The sequence below is a fragment of the Ovis aries genome, chromosome 1, assembly GCF_016772045.2.
Source record: "Ovis aries strain OAR_USU_Benz2616 breed Rambouillet chromosome 1, ARS-UI_Ramb_v3.0, whole genome shotgun sequence".
Classification (NCBI taxonomy): Eukaryota; Metazoa; Chordata; class Mammalia; order Artiodactyla; family Bovidae; genus Ovis; species Ovis aries.
In genome coordinates, this window is record NC_056054.1 from 72152510 (window position 1) to 72172572 (window position 20063).

At 42.3% G+C, this 20063-nt stretch overlaps 1 protein-coding gene and 1 long non-coding RNA gene across 7 annotated transcripts in view; one reads left to right on the top strand and one right to left on the bottom strand.

Annotated features, from left to right (window-relative positions):
• Positions 1-18955, top strand: part of LOC121819814 (uncharacterized) — a 35295-nt gene extending 16340 nt beyond the window's left edge. The window contains exon 3 of the long non-coding RNA XR_006060126.2: positions 14344-18955. This is a non-coding gene — a long non-coding RNA (uncharacterized LOC121819814). The remainder of the gene's footprint in view (positions 1-14343) is intronic.
• Positions 1-20063, bottom strand: part of ALG14 (ALG14 UDP-N-acetylglucosaminyltransferase subunit) — a 126290-nt gene that overhangs the window by 87217 nt on the left and 19010 nt on the right. For all 6 annotated transcript variants that reach the window (XR_009596980.1, XM_042251219.2, XM_060400931.1 and 3 more), the window contains exon 3: positions 1543-1674. Coding sequence is in view for 5 of the 6 variants with exons in the window: in XM_042251219.2 (XP_042107153.1) it covers positions 1543-1674 (132 nt within the window). In the remaining variant the exon portion in view is untranslated. The remainder of the gene's footprint in view (positions 1-1542; positions 1675-20063) is intronic.

Consider the following 20063-nt stretch of genomic DNA (forward strand, 5'->3'; position numbering starts at 1 on the left):
AACAATCTAAATTATTCATATAGAAAATTCTGGCTTTAAAATTCTAATCGAAAGGAGGCACTTGAATGGCGATTCAGTTGGTGAAAGGCAAAGACCAAACTGATAGCGGTCTTTCAAAATCATCAGAGCTAAGTGCATTTTTGTCCAACTATTCATGAAAATAATATCCACTGTGCCAGAAATCATGTATAAGGTAAGCTAATCAAGAGTTTCTTTAAGGCTACACAGATTAATGGATTCTGCGTTAAATAGGAATGAGAGTGTTATTTAGGAGCTGTCTGCACTATTGTGATAACATATCTGCTGATCTGCCTTACACTGAAGTGCATTTAGAATTTAGTAACAGAACTTCATCCACAGAGAATTTAAGACCATTGTAGATAAGGAAGGCAAGGTTTAATACGGTGTACTAATTAAGTTTTCACATTTCTATCTTCTGTATTACTTTTCTATAAAAACTTGGGAGTGTATGACATTCTGCCCATTGCATATCATTTCTGGTAACAGAGTTTTATTTGCCTACTAGATTGCTAATTTTTAAAATTTTTACTGGGGTATAATTGATTTACAATGTTGTGTTTGCTGCAAGTGTTCAGCAGAGTAAATAACATACATATATCCACACTTTTTTAGATTCTTTTCTAAATAGGTCATTACAGAGTATCAGTAACAGAGTTTTATTTGCCTACTGCTGCTGCTACTGCTGCTAAGTCACTTCAGTCGTGTCCAACTCAGTGCGACCTCATAGATGGCAGCCCACCAGGCTCCCCCATCCCTGGGATTCTCCAGGCAAGAATACTGGAGTGGGTTGCCATTTCCTTCTCCAATGCATGAAAGTGAAAAGTGAAAGTGAAGTCGCTCAGTCGTGTCTGACTCTTAGCGACCCCATGGACTGCAGCCTACCAGGCTCCTCCATCCATGGGATTTTCCAGGCAAGGGTACTGGAGTGGGGTGCCATTGCCTTCTCCGATTTGCCTACTAGATTGCTAATTTTTAAAATTTTTACTGGGGTATAATTGATTTACAATGTTGTGTTTGCTATAAGTGTTCAGTAAAGTAAATAACATACATATATCCACACTTTCTTAGATTCTTTTCTAAATAGGCCATTACAGAGTATCAGTAACAGAGCTTTGACAAAACAAGAAGAATATTGAAAAGGAATAGAAAACTGTTTCTTTTCCAGCTGACAAGTAAGCACATGATGTTGGCTCAGGAATCACAGGTAGACAGGAGCACAGATTGGTTAAAGATAGTGCTCTGTTAGTTCTTACTGCCATGAGACAGAGAGCTGAAGAAGGCAAATTCAGAGTTCAAGTTAGCCAGACAGGGAAGACAAATTCCTCACCTCTTTCAGGAAAGTGCATTGAAATGATAAATCTTAGCACATGCTAGTAAAAGGCCTGGTACAGTATCTAGCGCAATGATAAATAGTAGCTGTTTAAGAAAACAACTTGTCCTATTACCAACGAAGCATCCACAGGAGAGTGACCCTCGCTCCCCTCCAAATACCAAATCTGGTATTTGGTACCAGATACATACCAAATCTGGCTTCACTCGGTAAGTCAGGGGGAAAGAGAGCCACATGGAGTACAAGGTGGTGAGCACTGAAGACAGCCAGGATTGCTGGACCTCCCGGCTTCTGGGAATGCGGTGAACATAGTATTCAGGAAACTGGAAGGAAATAGCGAAAATCCAAATCAACTGGGCCACTGATACAGGAGTTAAACATAGTAACAGTTAACATTTGTACAAACAGGAAATGCTCTCTTGATTACTTTTAACTTTCTTTGGAATTAGATTTAAACTAAGCCTTTTTCCTGCTTTATACAACACACATCATTGGGTTATCACAAAAAGTTCCTAAATATGACAGGCTTGTTAAAGTCAAGACAATAACTGTTAGTTGTTAGGTCATGTCCAGCTCTTTGCTACTCCATGGACTGCAGCCTGTCAGGCTCCTCTGTCCATGGAATTCTTCAGGCAAGAATACTGGAGTGGGTAGCCAGTCCCTTCTCCAGGGGATCTTTCTAACCCAGGGATCGAACCTGGGTTTCCTGCATTGCAGGTGGATTCTTTATGGTTGAGCCCCCAAGGAAGCCTACTGACAATAGTTGAGGGAAATTTTCTATAAAATATGTTTTATGTAAAGACCTTAACATACTGATATGCAGAATCATTACAAATCAATATATAAGACAAGTAACCTAGTATCAAGATGGGCAAAGGAGATGAACAGATAATTCTAAACAGGAAACACAGTCAAACATTTGAAAAGATGGTTAACAATTAAACATAAAAGGAAGCAATGAGTTATTTTTCACCTACCGAGTTGGCAGAGATTATGGATATTTAATGTTACTGAGGATATAGGGAAACAGATATTTACATTCCCTCGGCACACACACTGATGTAAATTTTGGGGGAGGCCGTTTGGGAATATCTGTAAGAATTTTAAGTGTGTCTATTTTTGATCCAGCATTTCTGCTTCTAGAAATATATCCCACAGATTTATCCATATGCTATCCACTTTATCACTGTATTTGTGGAAATTGGAAATGGTCCAAAGATCCTCCAATAGGGATAGGAAAAGTCCATGCAATGAAATATATGGAGATACGTGAGCAAATGATATAGATTTATACGAACAGATATGGAAGATGTGCCCAGATAAGTTTTCAAAGTGAACATGCACGGTGCAGGACAGTATGTTTAATATGATCCAGTATGTATTAACAAATCACACAGTTATGTGTGTTGGTATACACACTGGTACACATATTAGTATGTGCATGAAGACATACAAATATTAGTATTTGCATGAAGAAACTGGTCCCTGAGCCAAGGACCACCCGGTCTGAGACTCATAAAGCATGAAATCACATGTGAAGGTTTATTTTATCCTCCAGGAGGGCATCTATGTAGTTCCTAGAATTCAGCATAAAGTGAAAATGGGGGACACATGTGAACACTCTCTTTTACATATGATGATAAAGGAGATTCCTTCTTCCTTCCATGCTACACCAGTGAAGAACAAAAGCTCTGGGCTCAATATGTTATTCACTATTATTATTTACTTATTATTTACTATTTCAGTGATTTTGTTTTCTTCCAAAGGATTAAGGTACTAAATGGTCAATGAGAAAATAATACAAATAGTTCAAACTATAGACCATACAAGGAGCAGAATCCAAAAGGGGGCAAACTTGTAAGGAATCTTGTTGGAGGTTGTATTTGCCTAATTTGTGGAGATTATTCATTGAAAACATGTAATGGGTAAAATAGTCCTGTTAGCTGAAACTGAATTCCCCTAAAACGGAGTTCCCTTACTGAGTTTATGACTCATCTCTCTATCCAAATCTTTATTCCCTTTATTGTCCCCTCTGACCTCAATCCTATGCTAACTGAGCACTAATCCTACCAGTGTCCGATGACTAAAATATACATTGCCAACACTCATTGTTAATGTACTAAAATCACTAGCATGTGTTTTCATCATTAACATACAAACCTAGGTTGTTTCTCCAGGACAAGATAAGCTAACAGACCCCCGAGTCATGGACCCCTGGTCTGAGACTCACAAAACAGAACATCCTGACTCCCAAAACTATGATTAAGTAATGTCACAAGGCAATTAATATCAGTCTTTGTTCTTGCCCTTAAAAAAAAAAAAAAAAATCCCTAACTTGAAGAGAAAGTGGGAATGGATCCGAGGCTTGCCTCCCACTCCCTTGCTTAGTGCCTGGCAGTGAACCCTTACTTTGTTGCAAACTCCGGCTGTCAGAATTCGGCTTTCTGCACTGTGGGCACATGGGGTCTAGATTTCAGCACTACAGAGGCAAAATCCCCCATCCGAAGCCTTTTGGGTCAGAAGTGTTGTGAACAGGTATTATAGTACATATACCATATATTACACAATACCCACCTTTAAAGTTTGGAGAAGTAACCAAAACTTCTCCAAGCTTCTTCAAATATTAATATTTCTGCAGCAAAATAGGAATATTCACACTAAGTGAGATGAGACAATAAGCTTCACGCCAATTCAACCCAGGTTTCACTATCAGATAAACTTGTGACAAACTTGGAACTTTTTTTCTTCCTTGGTTTTCCAAGCTTTCTAAGATTTCAGAATAGGGACTGCGGACCTGTACTAGACAATACATCTGAACCCAGTAAGATGTCATTATTATTACAGTAAAAAAAATTTTTTTGGTGTTACTTCCAAAATTTGAGGCCTGACTTTAATATCTTACAATATTTTATTCAAAAAGCATGGGTATTTACTATGCCCCTTAAATCTTTTAAACCTGTGAACAATATAACTTCAAAAAAAATTTCTACTTTATTGAAGTTTAGGTGATTTACAATGTTGTATTAATTTCTGCTGTATAGCAAAGAGACTGCTATACACATATATATATTCTTTTTCATATTCTTTTCCATTATGGTTTATCACAGGATATTGAATGTGTAGTTCCCTGTGCTATATAGCAGGACCTTACTCTTTATCCATTCTATACGTAACAGTTTGCATTTGCTAGTCCCAAACTCTCACTTCATCCCTCTGCCATCCCCACCTCGGCAGCCACAAGTTTGGTTTCTGTATCTGTGAATGTTCCGTAGATAAGCTCCATTGTGTCATATTTTAGATTCCAAATATGTGATAGGCATGGTATTTGTGTTTCTCTTTCTTACTTCGCTTAGTACGACAGTCTCTAGGTCCATCCATGTTGCTGCAAATAGCATTACTTCACTCTATTATTAATATATATGCACACATGCACACACTGCGTCTTCTTTGCTTATAGCTATGTAAAGAAGCAATGAACAATAGTTTGGGGGGTATTTTTAGCGTCCTGAGGGGTTGGAAGGGAGACTGGTTTGACTCTGGCTTGAAAGTCTACTCCTCTGACTCCTTCTGAACCCCAGAGAGGCAAAAACACAGGCCTTCTAGGGCCTATGCAAGGGTCTGGAGACAGCTCTCTGAGACCTGGACAAGGGAGAAGAGCCTACATCTCATCCCAGGTGGCGGCCTGAAGAAGCTGAGAAAACAGGTTCTGGGAATCTCTAGTCCATTCCCAGCAGAAGGGAAACTAGTGGAAGCGTGTTCTGGAGCCTCCTTGACGGAAACGAGAAAGACAGGCCTGAGGGTGAAAAAACAAGATAGTGACTGAAAAGCGGTGGCCTATATTTGACTTCTGGATGAGCCATATAAGGAGCATAACCTCGTTCTTCAGATCAGATGCGAGGCTGGGGAGGGGGTCTTGGTTCCACTCCTGAGCTGGAGATAACTGGGCCCATCGCCACTTGCACACAGTGACCAATCATCCAGTTTGCACGGGATGGTCCCAGTTTATACCTGTAGTCCCAGCATAATTACTAATACTACTTCCTTCTGCTCTCATAAGCATCCCAATTTCAATGATAGAGTATATTGTTACCCACAGGGTGGGCAATGAGAAGGTAGGTTCATCCTAGAGATAGGAAAGAAAATTTATTCAGAATAGTCCAAGGCAATGTGATGCAAGCATCTACATTACCATCAAGGATGAGAGCTTAAGTGGTCGCTGTGAAGAAAGCCAGCCTGGAAGTTCTACCAGTGCGATAAACAGGGCAAGAGAGAGGTGGTGACCAGTGTGGAGAAAGGAGGGCAGTAAGGATCGAGCTAGGCAAGGGGTCAGAACCATAACAGTTACTAGCAGGGGATGGGGCCAGGGTGAGTGGTGGTGGTTACATATGGTGCCACTTTCTGGCCTATGGCTTCACACCAGAGAGGCCAGTACGTCCAAATACCATCTAAATTTTCAGGTAACTGGCAATCCTACCAAAATAGAGATTTCTCTCCAAATCCAAGTCTCTTCCCACCCAAATCCACCAGATCAGTTCTCAGAGGCACCTTTTCCGACTAATCTTTCTACATAACCCTGCTCCTCTCGCCTGTACACATACTCCTTTCTCCTCCAAACACCAGGCTTGCCTTTTGTTTTAAAGTTACCCTAGTTACTCTCCTGGCATATTATATGTTTCCTCCACATGTCTGTCTGTTTGCTCCACTAGAATATAATTTACCTGAAGAGGCCAGGAATCTGAATCACTGAAATCTCAGTGCTTATGAGTATTTGAGCAATGCATATTTACTGAATAAATGATTTGTACACTATTGGGTATTAATAGAAAATAATTCAAGCTTCCTGTCACTTAGCTGAGATGTATTTAGACTAGGAATGAAGAAATGACACAAAGGAGGTAATTTCAGAGTGCTTCCATGGGCCTTATTTGTATAATCTACTCAATAAATGGGAATTCCTGGGGCTAGAGGGAAAATGCCCAAGCACAGCTCAGGACTGAGAGTTCACAAACAGCCAGAGTCAAGAGGCACGAAACCTTAAGGAAGATGAGAAGGAACCAACAACAAATTAACGAGACCTGGGTACACAGCCTAGACTTCTCTCTGTGAAACCGACCATTCACAAGGGCCTCGAGGAACTTCTCAGCTCTTGTGGATCCTCTCCCCAGAAAATAGGTCCATGAGAGAGGAGTGATCTGATGCTTGAGGTATGAGCACAAAGGGAAAGGGAGTGAGGTTAAAGGAGAGCCTTCCACTGTGTATCTGAAAGAGTTTGAAGAATTCTATGTCCACTGGGTCTGTACTAACCTATGTGCAGGCGTACAGTCCAGTGGATGGAAGCCTGAGGCCACCTGGATATGGACAGGGCCCTCAAGTTACCCACGCCTGATACACAGAAGTTGGTGCTGGGGTGTCTGACGTCCCACGTCACCTAGAAGAAATACTGAGAACCAGGCCAGGACAAAATCTTAAAGAGAATTTTTATTACTTTATAGAGTTTCAGAAGATAATCAAACATATAAAGAAGTGAATGAGGAAAACTGATTGACAGAATGCTTATATTTTGGGCTTCACAAAAGTTCCTTTGAAGACAAAGGAATGGAATAATTTCAGAGAGCTATAATTTAGGCTTGGCTATGACCAGGCATTCTGAGGAGTTGTGGCATCTGGAGCAATTCAAGTGAAGGCATCTTTATAGGCATACTGTTTTTGTTTGTCTGTACCTTTGCCTTGAAGAAACTGTCCCTGACCCTTCTTTTTATGTCTTATTAATAGGATGCAGGACACAAAGGATGCTTCACCCATCATTTTACCCACTGAGCCACATCCCCGGACCTAACATTTGATTTGGGAGTGGCCACATGACCCAAGCAATGGCACCCTACTCTAGTACTCTTGCCTGGAAAATCCCATGGACTGAGGAGCCTGGTAGGCTACAGTCCATGGGGTCACAAAGAGTCGGACACGACTGAGCAACTTCACTTCACTTCACTTCACATGACCCAAGTAGAGTCAGCTTTTTCCTGGATTCTTACAGAGACCCAGGGGAAGTTCTTCCTTTGAGAAATGCTGTGGACTGCTAACCTGGCCCTCAATCCATTCTGCTAGGGCAAGAAATATATACTTGCTTTGGTGTTCCTCTGTTTACTAGGCTTTTCTATAACATCTTGAAACTCAACTATTATATTTGCTACCAAAACAGGATACTTACTCCTGCACTCCCAAACCAGAAATTGACAAATGAACAGGAGACTCTGTCATAAGCAGATTTCCTGAATAGACATGAAGATCTATGTCGGCACTAGCAGAGACGAGGGCTGGTGGGGGGTACTGTCCCCATTTCCTTCTTCCCAAACCTCTACACACATTCCTGTCTACCCACTTCTTCCCTACATCCTTGCCACTTTCATCCAAGCCATCACCACCTCTCACTATTACAATTCCCTCTTAATTCATCTCTGCTTCTCCTCTTGCTCTCCTTCATTTTATCCTTCACAGAATCTCCAGAGCGATCTTTCCATAATGTACAGCAAGGCTTTCCTTTCATTCTCCTGCTTAAAGCCCTCCAAAGGCTTACCGCTGCACTTGGGATGAGATCCAACTTTCTTACCACTGCCTCCAAGGTCCCATGTAGTCTGGTGCCGGCTTACCTCCCCAACAGCCCCCTGCTCACCCTAACCACACCGGTCTCCTTTCTGCTGTTTGAATGTGTCAGACTCATTCCTTCCTGAGGGCCTTTGCTGCTTCTTCTGAGCGGTCTGCCTTAGCCCTGGACTGTCTCCTAGGAAGCTCCTTCCTGCAAGTCAGGTTTCTCTCTAATGTTCTCTCCTCAGAGAGGATTCAGTTCTCCTCCATCAGCCCCTCCCCGACCACACTGCCTTCTTTTACCATCTTCACAGCAGTTCTCGGTAACGCAAATTAACTTGTTCGTGATGGTTTGCTCCCAGCCTCATTCTCCAGGGCAAGAATGCCAAGGAAAGGACAGGATTCTGTGATGCTGGCACACAGCACGGTGCTTCATGAGTCACACATGCTCTCCACCACTGAGTAGATAAACAAGTGTCACTACCATTTCTAGAAGTCCCAACCTGTGGTCTCTGCTGCAGAGGATAATGGTTCTTTATCTCATAAAGCACCAATTAACCCCATCTCCTCATTTCACAGATGAGGAGTCCACTTTCCCGGGGGACAGAGCCAGCAAGTGGTAGAGCCAGGACTGGAACCCCAGCCTTGAGGCCCTAAGCCTTCCTGCTAAGAAGCCTGACTCCCCAACACACAGCTAGTTGAATCAGCCTGGAGCTGTGCTTCCCGGCCTCCTGTCTGTTTCTGAGACAGCCAGCTACCCATCCTGACCCATTTTCTCTTCTTGCTCTGCGCGGCAAGCCGCCTGCCCCGTGCGTCCCCAGCCTGCCACCCTGGACTCCGCGCGGCAACCCGCCTGCCCCGTGCGTCCTCAGCCTGCCCGGAGTGTGCTGCAGCTCTCTGGGAACTGCTCTCCTGGCCTCCTTGCTCGTCTCTGTGCTTCCCTCCTCTCTGTGGGTTCGTGCTCCGCTCTGCACTGTCGGTTTGGCACCCCTCCCCCACCTACCACTGTTACCAGTGACTCCCTCCTCTGCCCCCAAGCCTTTCTGGGGAAAATTCAGGACAAAAACGCAGGGCCTTAGAAATCTTCAGACTTTTCTGTTGAATATTAGACCCCGAGTCCCTGTTGGCAGGTTCTGCCGTTTTGCTGTTGCTCCTACCTGGCAGCCAACTAGGTCACACACTCCTAGAAAGTATGTTGTAGTTGAGTCCTTTCTCTCTGTGCAGGTCAACATGGCCACCCTGCAGTATGTGTCTATCTTGCAATGTGATCCAGTTTCTTTCTCACAACTGGCAGTGATATCAAAGACAAAGAGAGGCTCTCTCTTATTCTCTCTTCACCATATAGTTAGAGACATCCTTTCCATCTATCTATATAAGCTTTCTCATTAAGAAGTGGCAGGGACCAGGCTTACATTACTGTGTAGCCCACAGAGCCTCCCAGTGTTCCCCACACATACTTGATTGATGTATAACCAAAGCCACAGCAAAGGCAGAATGGTTAAGAGTTAAAAAAAAAAAAAAGAGTAATAGATTTTTTTTTCAAGCTTCTAGTTTGTCTGGAATTATATGGAACCCTAAGTGAAATGCTAAGGGTATACGACAACTTGTAACTTTCAAAGTGTCTTTCAGAATTACATCACTACTAAAAACCACAAACATATCTGGCTTTAGATTTGTGACAAGCTAAATAGGAGTTTATAGTGATTTAGATGGAAATAATTCCACCAAGGAATCCAGATGGCATCATAAACCACAACAGAGCAGGTCAAGTGGTCTATGAAGTCATTCTTTGCTGCTACCACACACTGAAACGTACAATACATTTATTATTTAGGGAATGCCACACTAGTGCAGAATCTTGGAAACAAGACAAAATGAAAATGGTAAAATTCTATTCAACCAAAAATGGTTTCAGCTTTCTTTCATAACTGCTCTTTTTAATAATGAAAAGTATAATATACAGTAAAAGTATGTTGGATGATTCACCCAACTATTCTGAAATCAAGATGACCATAATTTACCAAAAAAAAAAAAAAAAAAGGTTTTATATGCATGTCCTTCCAGAACTTGGTAGCTGCTCACTTCACGGCAGATGATGATGATGCACCGTGAAGTGACTTAGGATGAATGAGCTGTGGGTTCCAAGCCAGGTTCCGCTCAGATAATCAGCTCTGAAACCCGGGTGATTTAGCCTCTCTGGACCTCAGGTCTCTCACTGGAAAGCAAGGAGGCCTGGCTGAGATCAGGGATCCTTAACCCATTACGATCCCACAACTGGTTCTCAAGCTTGACTCGTCAAAGAAGACAAGGCTGCTGCTCCAGCCCTGCCTCACGACTTGCAGCCACTCCTCACTTCACCTTGAGAAGCTCTTTTCTTACGTGGAGGTCTCAGGCTCCAGGGAAATAAAAAAGAAGTTTGTTCTTGAAACAATTATGGGAGTCTGGCCCAAAAGATTTCTAAAGTCCTTCATAATGAACATTAGTTGTCCTTTTCCAGACTTTTATTAACTCTTTCTTTTGCCAGCAATAATCCGATTTTTCCTTTGGGTAACACACTCTTGCTCACATTCGCAGTCAGATGCTTTTGGTGGGATTTTAGCCCGTCTCCTTAACCCCCAACCTGTAGCTCCAAGAGTAGACCTGGAATAGCTTTAGCACCAGGGAACAACGCTCACCTCTGGCTGTGATGATGAGCTGAAAGATGGGAACATGACCCAGCTGGAGATCATTAGGCAGCAGATGTTAGCATGGATTTTTGGGAAAAGATGCTTTATCTCTCCCTCTCCTACATCCTATAAGAGACCTTCTTCTTCCTTAGACAGTTAGGGCAAAGACATGAAGCCAGGAGGTGCTAATGCTCTTTGCTCCCCTGGAGGGAGAGTCAGGGGCTGCTGGAGGCAGCACTGGGGGGCCCCATGGCGGTGATGACTCTGCGGAGGATGGAGCAGAGACACGCCGCTATCTTTGGTGACCTCCCTGGGCAGCTGGACCAAGTCTTGCCAGAAACAAGACTGAATTTTTCCCATGTCGTAAGTCAACACATTCTCTTTATTGTTCGAGCCAGTTTTGAGTTTTGTTTTAGGGCACTTGCAGTTGAAACACCCTTCCTTTTAGCTTTAAAATGGTATGAATTTAAAGACTGTTTTCTTCTGTTTAAAAAGGAAAATATATTCAAATCATAGATGAAGCAGTCATTTACAACACTGGCTATCAGAGCTGGACTCTTCATTGTAAGCTCAGATAAACTCCCAAGAGCACCTACTAGGTGACAGAACTGGGCTGGGAGCACAGGGGTAAGTAAAATATTTATAAGGAACTCACTGCCAACTGGGAGAGTGACACAGGACAACTAATAATTGCAATCAGAGAGACTGATACAATAAGAGACAAAATTAATAAAAATAATGTTAGCACCAAGTAAGAAATGATGAATTAATACTTTGAAAACTAAGTCAAGCTTTAAGGATGAGCTGTTTTATCTAACTTGGAAGAATATGAGATTTACCATGTCTAGCAGAGGGGGAAAGAGGTTCTTCTGGCATGTTCACAGCAGGGAGGCATGGAGTGGCATGGAATACCTGGGGAACTAGATTTTGGCATGTAAAGAGCAGAGAGCAGCAGCAAATGGAGCTTGAGAAGTAGGCCCCCAAAGCCATGCTAAAGAGTATGTGCTCAAATCTAAAGGCAAAGCGGAGATACTGAAGATGCTAAAAAGGAGAGTATGAAGAGAGTGGATAGAGGGGCCCTGCTGAGGGTTCTCAACCAGAGAAGGGGAAGCATTTGGGAGAAACTGAAATATACCAGGAGAATGATGCTGAAGGCCTAATGGATACTCATAACACTAAGGCGAAGGACTGGAGAGGGCAAGAGGCGGGGATCAGGGATTTAAGGAGGATGCGGAGCTTGGGGTGACTCTCAGGTTTCTAGGGGAGTGATGGTAAAAGGGGAAACAGACTGAGAGCGTATCATTATGGTTTGGTTTTGAGCATAATTTTGAGTCAGAAAAACACTCTAAGGACAAAATATATCAGTGTTAGAGAATGTGCGTGCTAAGACGCTTCAGTTGTGTCCGACTCTTTGCGACCCTACAGACTGTAGCCTGCCAGGCTTTTCTGTCCATGGGATTCTCCAGGCAAGAATACTGGAGTGGGCAGCCACGGCCTCCTCCAGAGGATCTTCCCAACCCTGGGATCGAACTCACGTCTCTTATGTTTCCTGCATTGGCAGGCAGGTTCTTACCACTAGCGCCACCTGTTAGAGAATACATACAGGTAACTTTCAGGTTGAAATGGGACAGACAAGGATTTGTGCAGGAACATGGGCAATGGACTAACTTGGCAGGGTGGTAGACAGGGTAAGACAACTGGGAATCTAGGAAAAGGCAGGGTTGGGAAGTCTAGACTCTAGGCAGGCGCCGACAAGTCTCAGGGTAACCTGGCTTGGAGCAGAGGCCTCATTTGTCTCAGACAAGTCAGACTTGACAGCCAACGGTGGGATCACGGATGCCTGTTGAGGATCCCTGGCCTCAGCCAGGCCTTCTGGCTTCATTCACAGTGAGAGGCTGAGGTCCAGAGAGACTAAGTTGCCCAAGGTGAGAGAGGTGGTTAGTCATCAGCAGGACCCAGCTTGAAACCCAGAGCTCCTTTGTCATAGGTCGTCACTTTCTACCGTGACTCAGGCGCCTCTCACATCCCTGAAGGACAAGTGAACACCGCTGGCACCCCTCTTCCACTTTCGCCTCCTTCTAGTGGTCAGCTCTTTCATCAGCTGGTGAATGAAACCACCGCTGATCAGCCTCACTACTTGCAGGGCTTAGAACTATGTTGTCCCTGGCAGAATTGTGACTACTGGCTCCAGAATTATTTCCTGGAGCTTAAAGACTAAAAGGGACCAGAGAGTCTCCATTTGTGCAAAAGGAAGGATAAAAGGAAACAGGCCACATCCTGATTTCGTGTCAACAACAACAAAAATTACTGTATGCTTGGGCCCATGAATTTTTAAAGCATGCTATTTATGTAAATATTTAAATTCAAACACTGGTTATTATAACATCTTTAATTTGCTTTAAAATGGAGAAATAACAGCATCATACTGTAAAATGTTACCAGCTCTGCATGCTGTAAGAAGCCCATACAAATTTCATTGGCACAGGGAAGAAGTTAAATTACCTGAAGGTTGAAATAACTGCAATATGCTATTTACAGTTACTTTAATAACACCAATTCAGAATCTGATTCAAAGAAAGTTTAAACTAACTTGCCTTTGTTGTAGAGATGGAGGATGCGACAATTAAGATTTGGGAAGGAGTTTAAGAGATTAAGCCACTTAAATTACTTGAGAACCATATATTATACATCTATCTGATGTACTGTTTTAGAAAGAATCATTTATTCACTGAAAGAGCCACGGCAGGATCTCTAAGTGCAATACATTTTAGATACTTTCTATTTAAGGTATCTCAGGTGTCTAGAATGATCCTCTTCCAAATTAGAGATATTTTTTTACCTTCACCTATAATTGAATATAGTTAAGGTCCACTATAAAGAGGAAAAGTGCCTGTATACACTGGTCACACTCTAAAAAGGTAAATATGTTAAACCATGAACTGTAACACACAATTCAGAAACTGAAACAAAACCCCATAACTGCTTTTACACAGTTCACAAACTTACTTCTTTTAGGACTGCAGGGGAATTATGTAAGAGAGATACCAAGTGTATTAGCATTAGATTTAGAAGTCTCAGCAGTGAAACACAGCCTCAGCTCACTGTGTGAAGTTAGCACCCCACCTTGTGGAAAATAGCAGGTGTTGTTAAATGGCAGCACGGCATGCTAATTTCAGAAGTACTGGTGGATGAGTCCTGCAATCAGGAAACTGCCACTGAATCATACAGACAGGCTAAAAGATGATGCTAAAAGATCCCTATTTATTAAAGTAACAGAAAAAGTAATGTGCTTCGAAAAACTTATACTAGTCCCAAAATATTAGTGCTGATGAAATGTGGGTATTCCGAAAATTACTTCCACTGGGGCTTTTCTTTCTCAGCTTTATTTCTAAAAAAATAAACAACAACAACAACAAAAAACCCAAAACCCCTCCAAAATACTTTGTTTTCTAATTATAACTTTAGAAAACACAGAAAATGTTCAAACAAAACTGAAAATCAACCATTATCGGTAACGCTAAGATGATTCCTCTACCCACTTTGTACAATCTCAATACCAGCTAACTTACATCTCTTCTGCAACTGAAAACATTCTAAGACGGTCTTGGGTTTCTAAATCTGAAATGATTTCTTGCCTTGTAAATTTAACTGGCTGCTTTGAGCAGCTGTCGTGACTCTTGTCAAACACAGCCTCCGTTTGTGCGTGCGAGCACCGCACTTCCCACCTTCCTTGCTTTTCCCCAGGTTCCCTTCCGGAGAAGACCCCGCCCCAACACCCTAGCTCCAGAGCGGTCCCTCCTCCACACGCAAATCAGCGTGGGCTTTCCTCTCTCCAGGCCTGCTGAACACGGCTGTCTTCACACGGAACTCCTTCCCTGCCATCCTGAGAATTCCGCTTGCTGCTCTCAGACTCCTGGACTAAAGATTTCCTCTTTCTTGGATTCCCCTTGTTTTGGTGGAGCGCGTCCCCTGTGAAAGGATTTATGGGGAATCAGTTTGAGGACATTTCTCCACTGTCATTCTGAATGCCATTAGAATCCCCAACGTGACTCCTTTCCTTTTTCTTTCTGGATGTTTTTTGAATTTTTCTCTTTAACCACCAGTTCTGAAATAGTATGATGATATATCTTGTTATGACTATAGTTTTAACTGGCTTGGGGGTAGTCCTTTAGTTTGAAGGTCATATCCTTCAGGTGCTGGGAATTTTTCTTGGCTCTTCACTTAAAAAAAAAAAAAAAAAAAGACAACTTCCCCCATGTCCTTGGTCCTTTTGGATAGTAGTCTGCCAACATCTAATTTAATTATTTAGTTTTCTTACCTTTCCTCTACTGTTTTTATTTTTTCTTATTTACAGGAGAGTTCTTGAATATGATCTTCCAATGTTGATTTTTTAATTCCTATAATTAAAATTTTAATAGCCAAAGGTCTTTCTTATTCTATGAGGGCTTTTAAAAAGTAGATCTCATTTTTTTTTTTAAAGATACAATGTCCTTCATTTCTCTAACATTATTGTTTTCCTTCAAAATTCCCTCCTCCGCCCTCCCCATTCCTTTTCTCAAAATCCCTTTCCTGGTTAGTTTTGCCTTCCTTTATGTTAGGGACTTTCTTCCAAGATTTGGTAGTCTGTGGATGCTGGTTCAAAGCAGCAGTTCTCAAGAGAGAGGGGGAGATTTCTCCCTCAGAGACCTTCAGGCGACAAGGATAAGAGACATGTTTGGTCGCCAAGACTAGGGGTGAGGGGTGGGACTGGGGGTGAGAGGTGGAGAAGGAATGGGTGCTACTGGCCTCTAGCGGTGAAGGCTGGGGATGCTGCTAAACATCCCACAGGGAGAAGACAGCCTCCCCATCTAAAATATCAACAGTACCATGGCTGAGAAATCCCAGTTCCTGTTGAAGAATGAGGCATTAAAAGGAAGAGGGAAGCTCTGTGTGCTGGGTGGAACTTGTCACGTAGAGGACAAAAACAGGACTTGACCACTTCACTGGGGGAAAATCCCAAGTGTTGGAATACATAGTTCTATTCTCCAAAGCAAATCAGTTTCTTCAGAGTTAATGTTTAATCTCCTGCCTGAGGGAAACATATGAAGTGATGGCAAAGGAGACCTAAGTGGTATGCATGGGGGGAACAGGGGTAGTTATACACATACCTTAAGCTCTCAGTTTTTAGGGCAATGTCTTAACCCATCTGCAATTTGGTTTGTTGTTTCCAAAGCCAAAACTTCTTTACTTAACCTTTCTGGTGGATAAACCTTGGGTTTTCTACCAGGTAAGGCAGGGCTGGGAGCCTAGCTGACAATGCATTAGGCAGACTTCAACCAAAAGGCTTCTTTCCCACCCTACCCTGTACTCCATACTCCAGAGGTACCTGGTGCTGTATTATTTTTTAGTCAGTAGCACTGCCCAATAACACTATCATTAGTTCCTAAGGTTTCCAGTATTCATGCTCTGCTGGTCCAACTACACCAAAAAGACCTCAGATTAAGGGTACTTCCTTTCCTTACTTTATAAAAACACAGTCCAAATTCTGCATACAGAAACTACTTAATATCCACTTATAATTTTCAAGGATTTTACTTTGGGGAAGGCTTCTAGGGAGCTGTTGTACCTGTCTCAAATAAGCGTATAAAACAAATAAACAGTACTGCAACCTCAAGAAGGTGTTTGGTGAAGAAAGTCTTTAAATTCACACTCTACATGGAAAGACTGCTAGAAAGACAGTTAGAACCTTTTCAAACTCAAGAAAGGATATTATCCCTAGCAAAGCTATATGATGCTACTAAAAAAAGAATTGGGGACAATCTCTCGTCATCTTCCCCAAGCCAGAATAGTATGCGATATTTATTAGAAATCCATTCTAAAGTCCAGCGGTCCCTTGCCCAAGAGTATAATGTTCCGCAGTGCGCTGCCACCTGGTGGCATCATGAGGGAATGACAGCAACATGGGGTGAGGAGGCAGCCGAGGGAGAGTCTTAATATTTTACAAAGTTCTTCAACACCTGGAAGGACTTCGAAGAATCATTTCTGGAGCTTGAAAGGCCTTTTTGGGTTGGAAGAGGAGGATTGAGAGGGGAAGCAGCGAAGGGGAGAGAAAAAAGAGAAAGAGAAAGTGTAAGTGCACAGGACTTAGGAAATAGTTTTAAACCAGTGCTGGGAGGGCCTGGGCAGCCCGTTTGAATCCCAGGTTGCATCCTGGTTCCTCCAGCCAGTGTAGAGACTGTTGAGTCATCTGGGTGGTACAAAATATTATTTATAAAGCCACTTGGAGATGAGGACGCTCCAATGATAGACTTCCCAGGGCCATTGACAGCATCTCTGAACTTCTGCTTGATTTCTCTCTTCCTCTCAACTCATATCCAATCTGTCAGGAAATTCTATTACTCTACTTTCAGGAAAAAAAAGAAATCCAGGTTCGAACCATTTCCCCCTGTTCCTATCCCTAGTAATACAAGCCACACTCTCTCTTGCTTGGATTGCTTCAACCACATAACTACCCTCCTTGGTTTCACCCTGTCCCTTACAGTCTACGTGCAACACAGCAACCAGAGCGATTTGTTTAACATAGCAGTCAGGCCACTTCACTCTCTGGAACAAAACCTTCCAACAGCTCCCTATTCTCCTCAGAGCAAGACAGGAAGTCCTCACACGGGCTTACAAGGCTCCACACCATCTGGCCCCAACCTACCCTTCCGTCTCTTCTCTGGTGTCCTTTCCTCCACTCATTCTGACCCTCAGCCATTCCCCCAACATCTATTAGGTAGTTTTTCCAGACCACACCCTCTGCCTGAAATGCCTTCTCCCAGGTGCTCCCATTTTCTTGAAGATCCTGATCAGAATTGCAAATTTTCCTCCTTGTCAGAATTCTCAATCCCCCACCCCACCCCCGGTTCTTGGGCAATCAGCCCCCAGCACTGATTGCCTACTAACAAGCTGTATGGTTTTCTTATTCACTCTGTCTAGTATTAGTGCCTTTCTGATCCAGCTCAAGTAGAGTAAGTTTCATGACTGCAGAATATTTCTGGCCTGTTTTTTCACTGATGTATCCCAATTGCCTATTACAATGCCTGGCAAGTGGAAAACAAATATTTAACATTGAATTAAACCAAAAGTTAAAAAACTCTAGAATTCTGACTGATACTGCATCATAAGTTGGGGAAAGAAATGCTGGGCTGGATGAAGCACAAGCTGGAATCAAGATTGCTGGGAGAAATATCAATAACCTCATATATGCAGATGATGCCACCCTCATGGCAGAAAGTGAAGAAGAACTAAAGAGCCTCTTGATAAAAGTGAAAGAGGAGAGTGAAAAGTTGGCTTAAGGCTCAACATTCAGAAAACTAAGATCATGGCATCCAGTCCCATCACTTCATGGGGAATGGATGGGGAAACAGTGGCTGATTTTATATTTGGGGGCTCCAAACTTACTGCAGATGGTGATTGCAGCTATGAAATTAAAAGACACTTACTCCCTGGAAGGAAAGTTATGACCAATCTAGACAGAATATTAAAAAGCAGAGACATTACTTTGTCAAATGTCCATCTAGTCAAGGCTATGGTTTTTCCAGTAGTCATGTATGGATGTGAGAGTTGGACTATAAGGAAAGCTGAGTGCTGAAAAATTGATGCTTTTGAACTGTGGTGTTGGAGAAGACTCTTGAGAGTCCCTTGGACTGCAAGGAGATCCAACCAGAATCCTAAAGGAAATTAGTCCTGAATATTCATTGGAAGGGCTGACGCTGAAGCTGAAACTGCAATACATTGGCCACCTGATTCGAAGAACTGACTCATTGGAAAAGACCCTGATGCTGGGAAAGATTGAAGGCAGGAGAATAAGGGGATGACAGAGCATGAGATGGTTGGATGGCATCACCGACTTGATGGACATGAGTTTGAGCAGGCTCCGGGAGCTGGTGATGGACAGGGAAGCCTGGTGTGCTACAGTCCATGGGGTCACAAAAGAGTTGGACATGACTGAGCGACTGAACTGAACTGAACTGAATTGGCAGGTATGCTTGTTTGGGGTCTGATTCTAGGGAGAAGAATGCCTCTTATGGAGATTGGCTTTTGGCTCCAAATACACTTTTTCACATTAAGGAAATCATTAAAAATGTTAGAATAATAGGTTATTTGTTCAATGCATTGTTTAAGGACGATAAATGTAGGCAGCCTAGAATATGAATATGATGCAGACAAGAAGACTAGAATTCAAAGTAACTGAAGTATAAGTGGGGTTTGAACATAGCATGCATTCAGTACCACCTGGCCCAGTATATTATTGAAAAATATGAAGAGAGGGCCAGAAGGGTTTTATTTAGTGACCAAAACAGTAAGAGTTTGGGATAGCTATTACACTGATTCACCCCACAGGATACTCTCATATATTTACTGCATTTACTTCAAATCAAGAATTCAATCAACATTCTAGCAGAATGCTACAGTACCAACGGGGCCCTACAGTGCCCTTCCATGTCAGCAAGGTACTTACTTTGGGCTTTTTGTTTTTAATTTTTTTCTAATCAAAGTCACACTCACATTTGCAGAAAAATCTAGAAAGTTATAAAAATACTTGCAGACTATCTATAACATAAATTCAAAATTGTTTACTGCAGTATTCAATGAAAACTTGAAAACCGCAATAGGGAAAAGGTACAAGAGTACTACATATCTAAGCTTTGTAAGGTAGACCTACAAGTACCAACATGGAAAACTATCTAGGTACGGAGTTCAAAGAACAGAAAAGCTGAAAGCAATGTACAGGGTGTGATTTACAAACTAGCCATGCTATGCTCTCCCACCCCTGTTTATATAGTCACGTATATATATATATATATATGTACACATAATTCATAACATTCTGTTATAAGGATATGTGTAACAGGAGGGCAAAAAGTAATACCAGCAGGATATGACTCAAGCTGGTGCAGTGTTTCTCTCTAGACAGTGAGACTGGAGTCGTTACAGGAAACTCCCATGTTTTACTCCCATACTTCTTTGCTGTCTATAGTTTTTCAATTTAGGAACAAACAAAACTTTTGGAAAAGAAAAGAAACAGAAAAATAACTGTTTACAGTCCTGCAGCAGGTAATTATGGGGCATACTGATTATAAAGATATGCTGGAATATCCACCTAAGCATAATGTCTTGTACAGAATTGGCACGCACTGAATATTCTTCCCCCCCCCCCACAAAATAAACAAATAATCTTTCTTGGCAAAACATTATACGCTTAACTATAGAGTAGTGAGAAATCTAGTCAGTGACCCAAAAGTAAAGCAGGTTGACCCTAATTGTCAACCCTTCAACTCAGTTTTCAGAAACTTCTATTATTGTTTTACATAAGAAAAAAGCCCACTCTTTTAATTTTTACGTGTATTCAAAAAATGTTTTATTCGCGTGTCACTGAACTTCTGTCTTTACTGCTATGATCTGAAGGTGCCAACTCAGGCTCTAACAGAAGTCACAAGGAG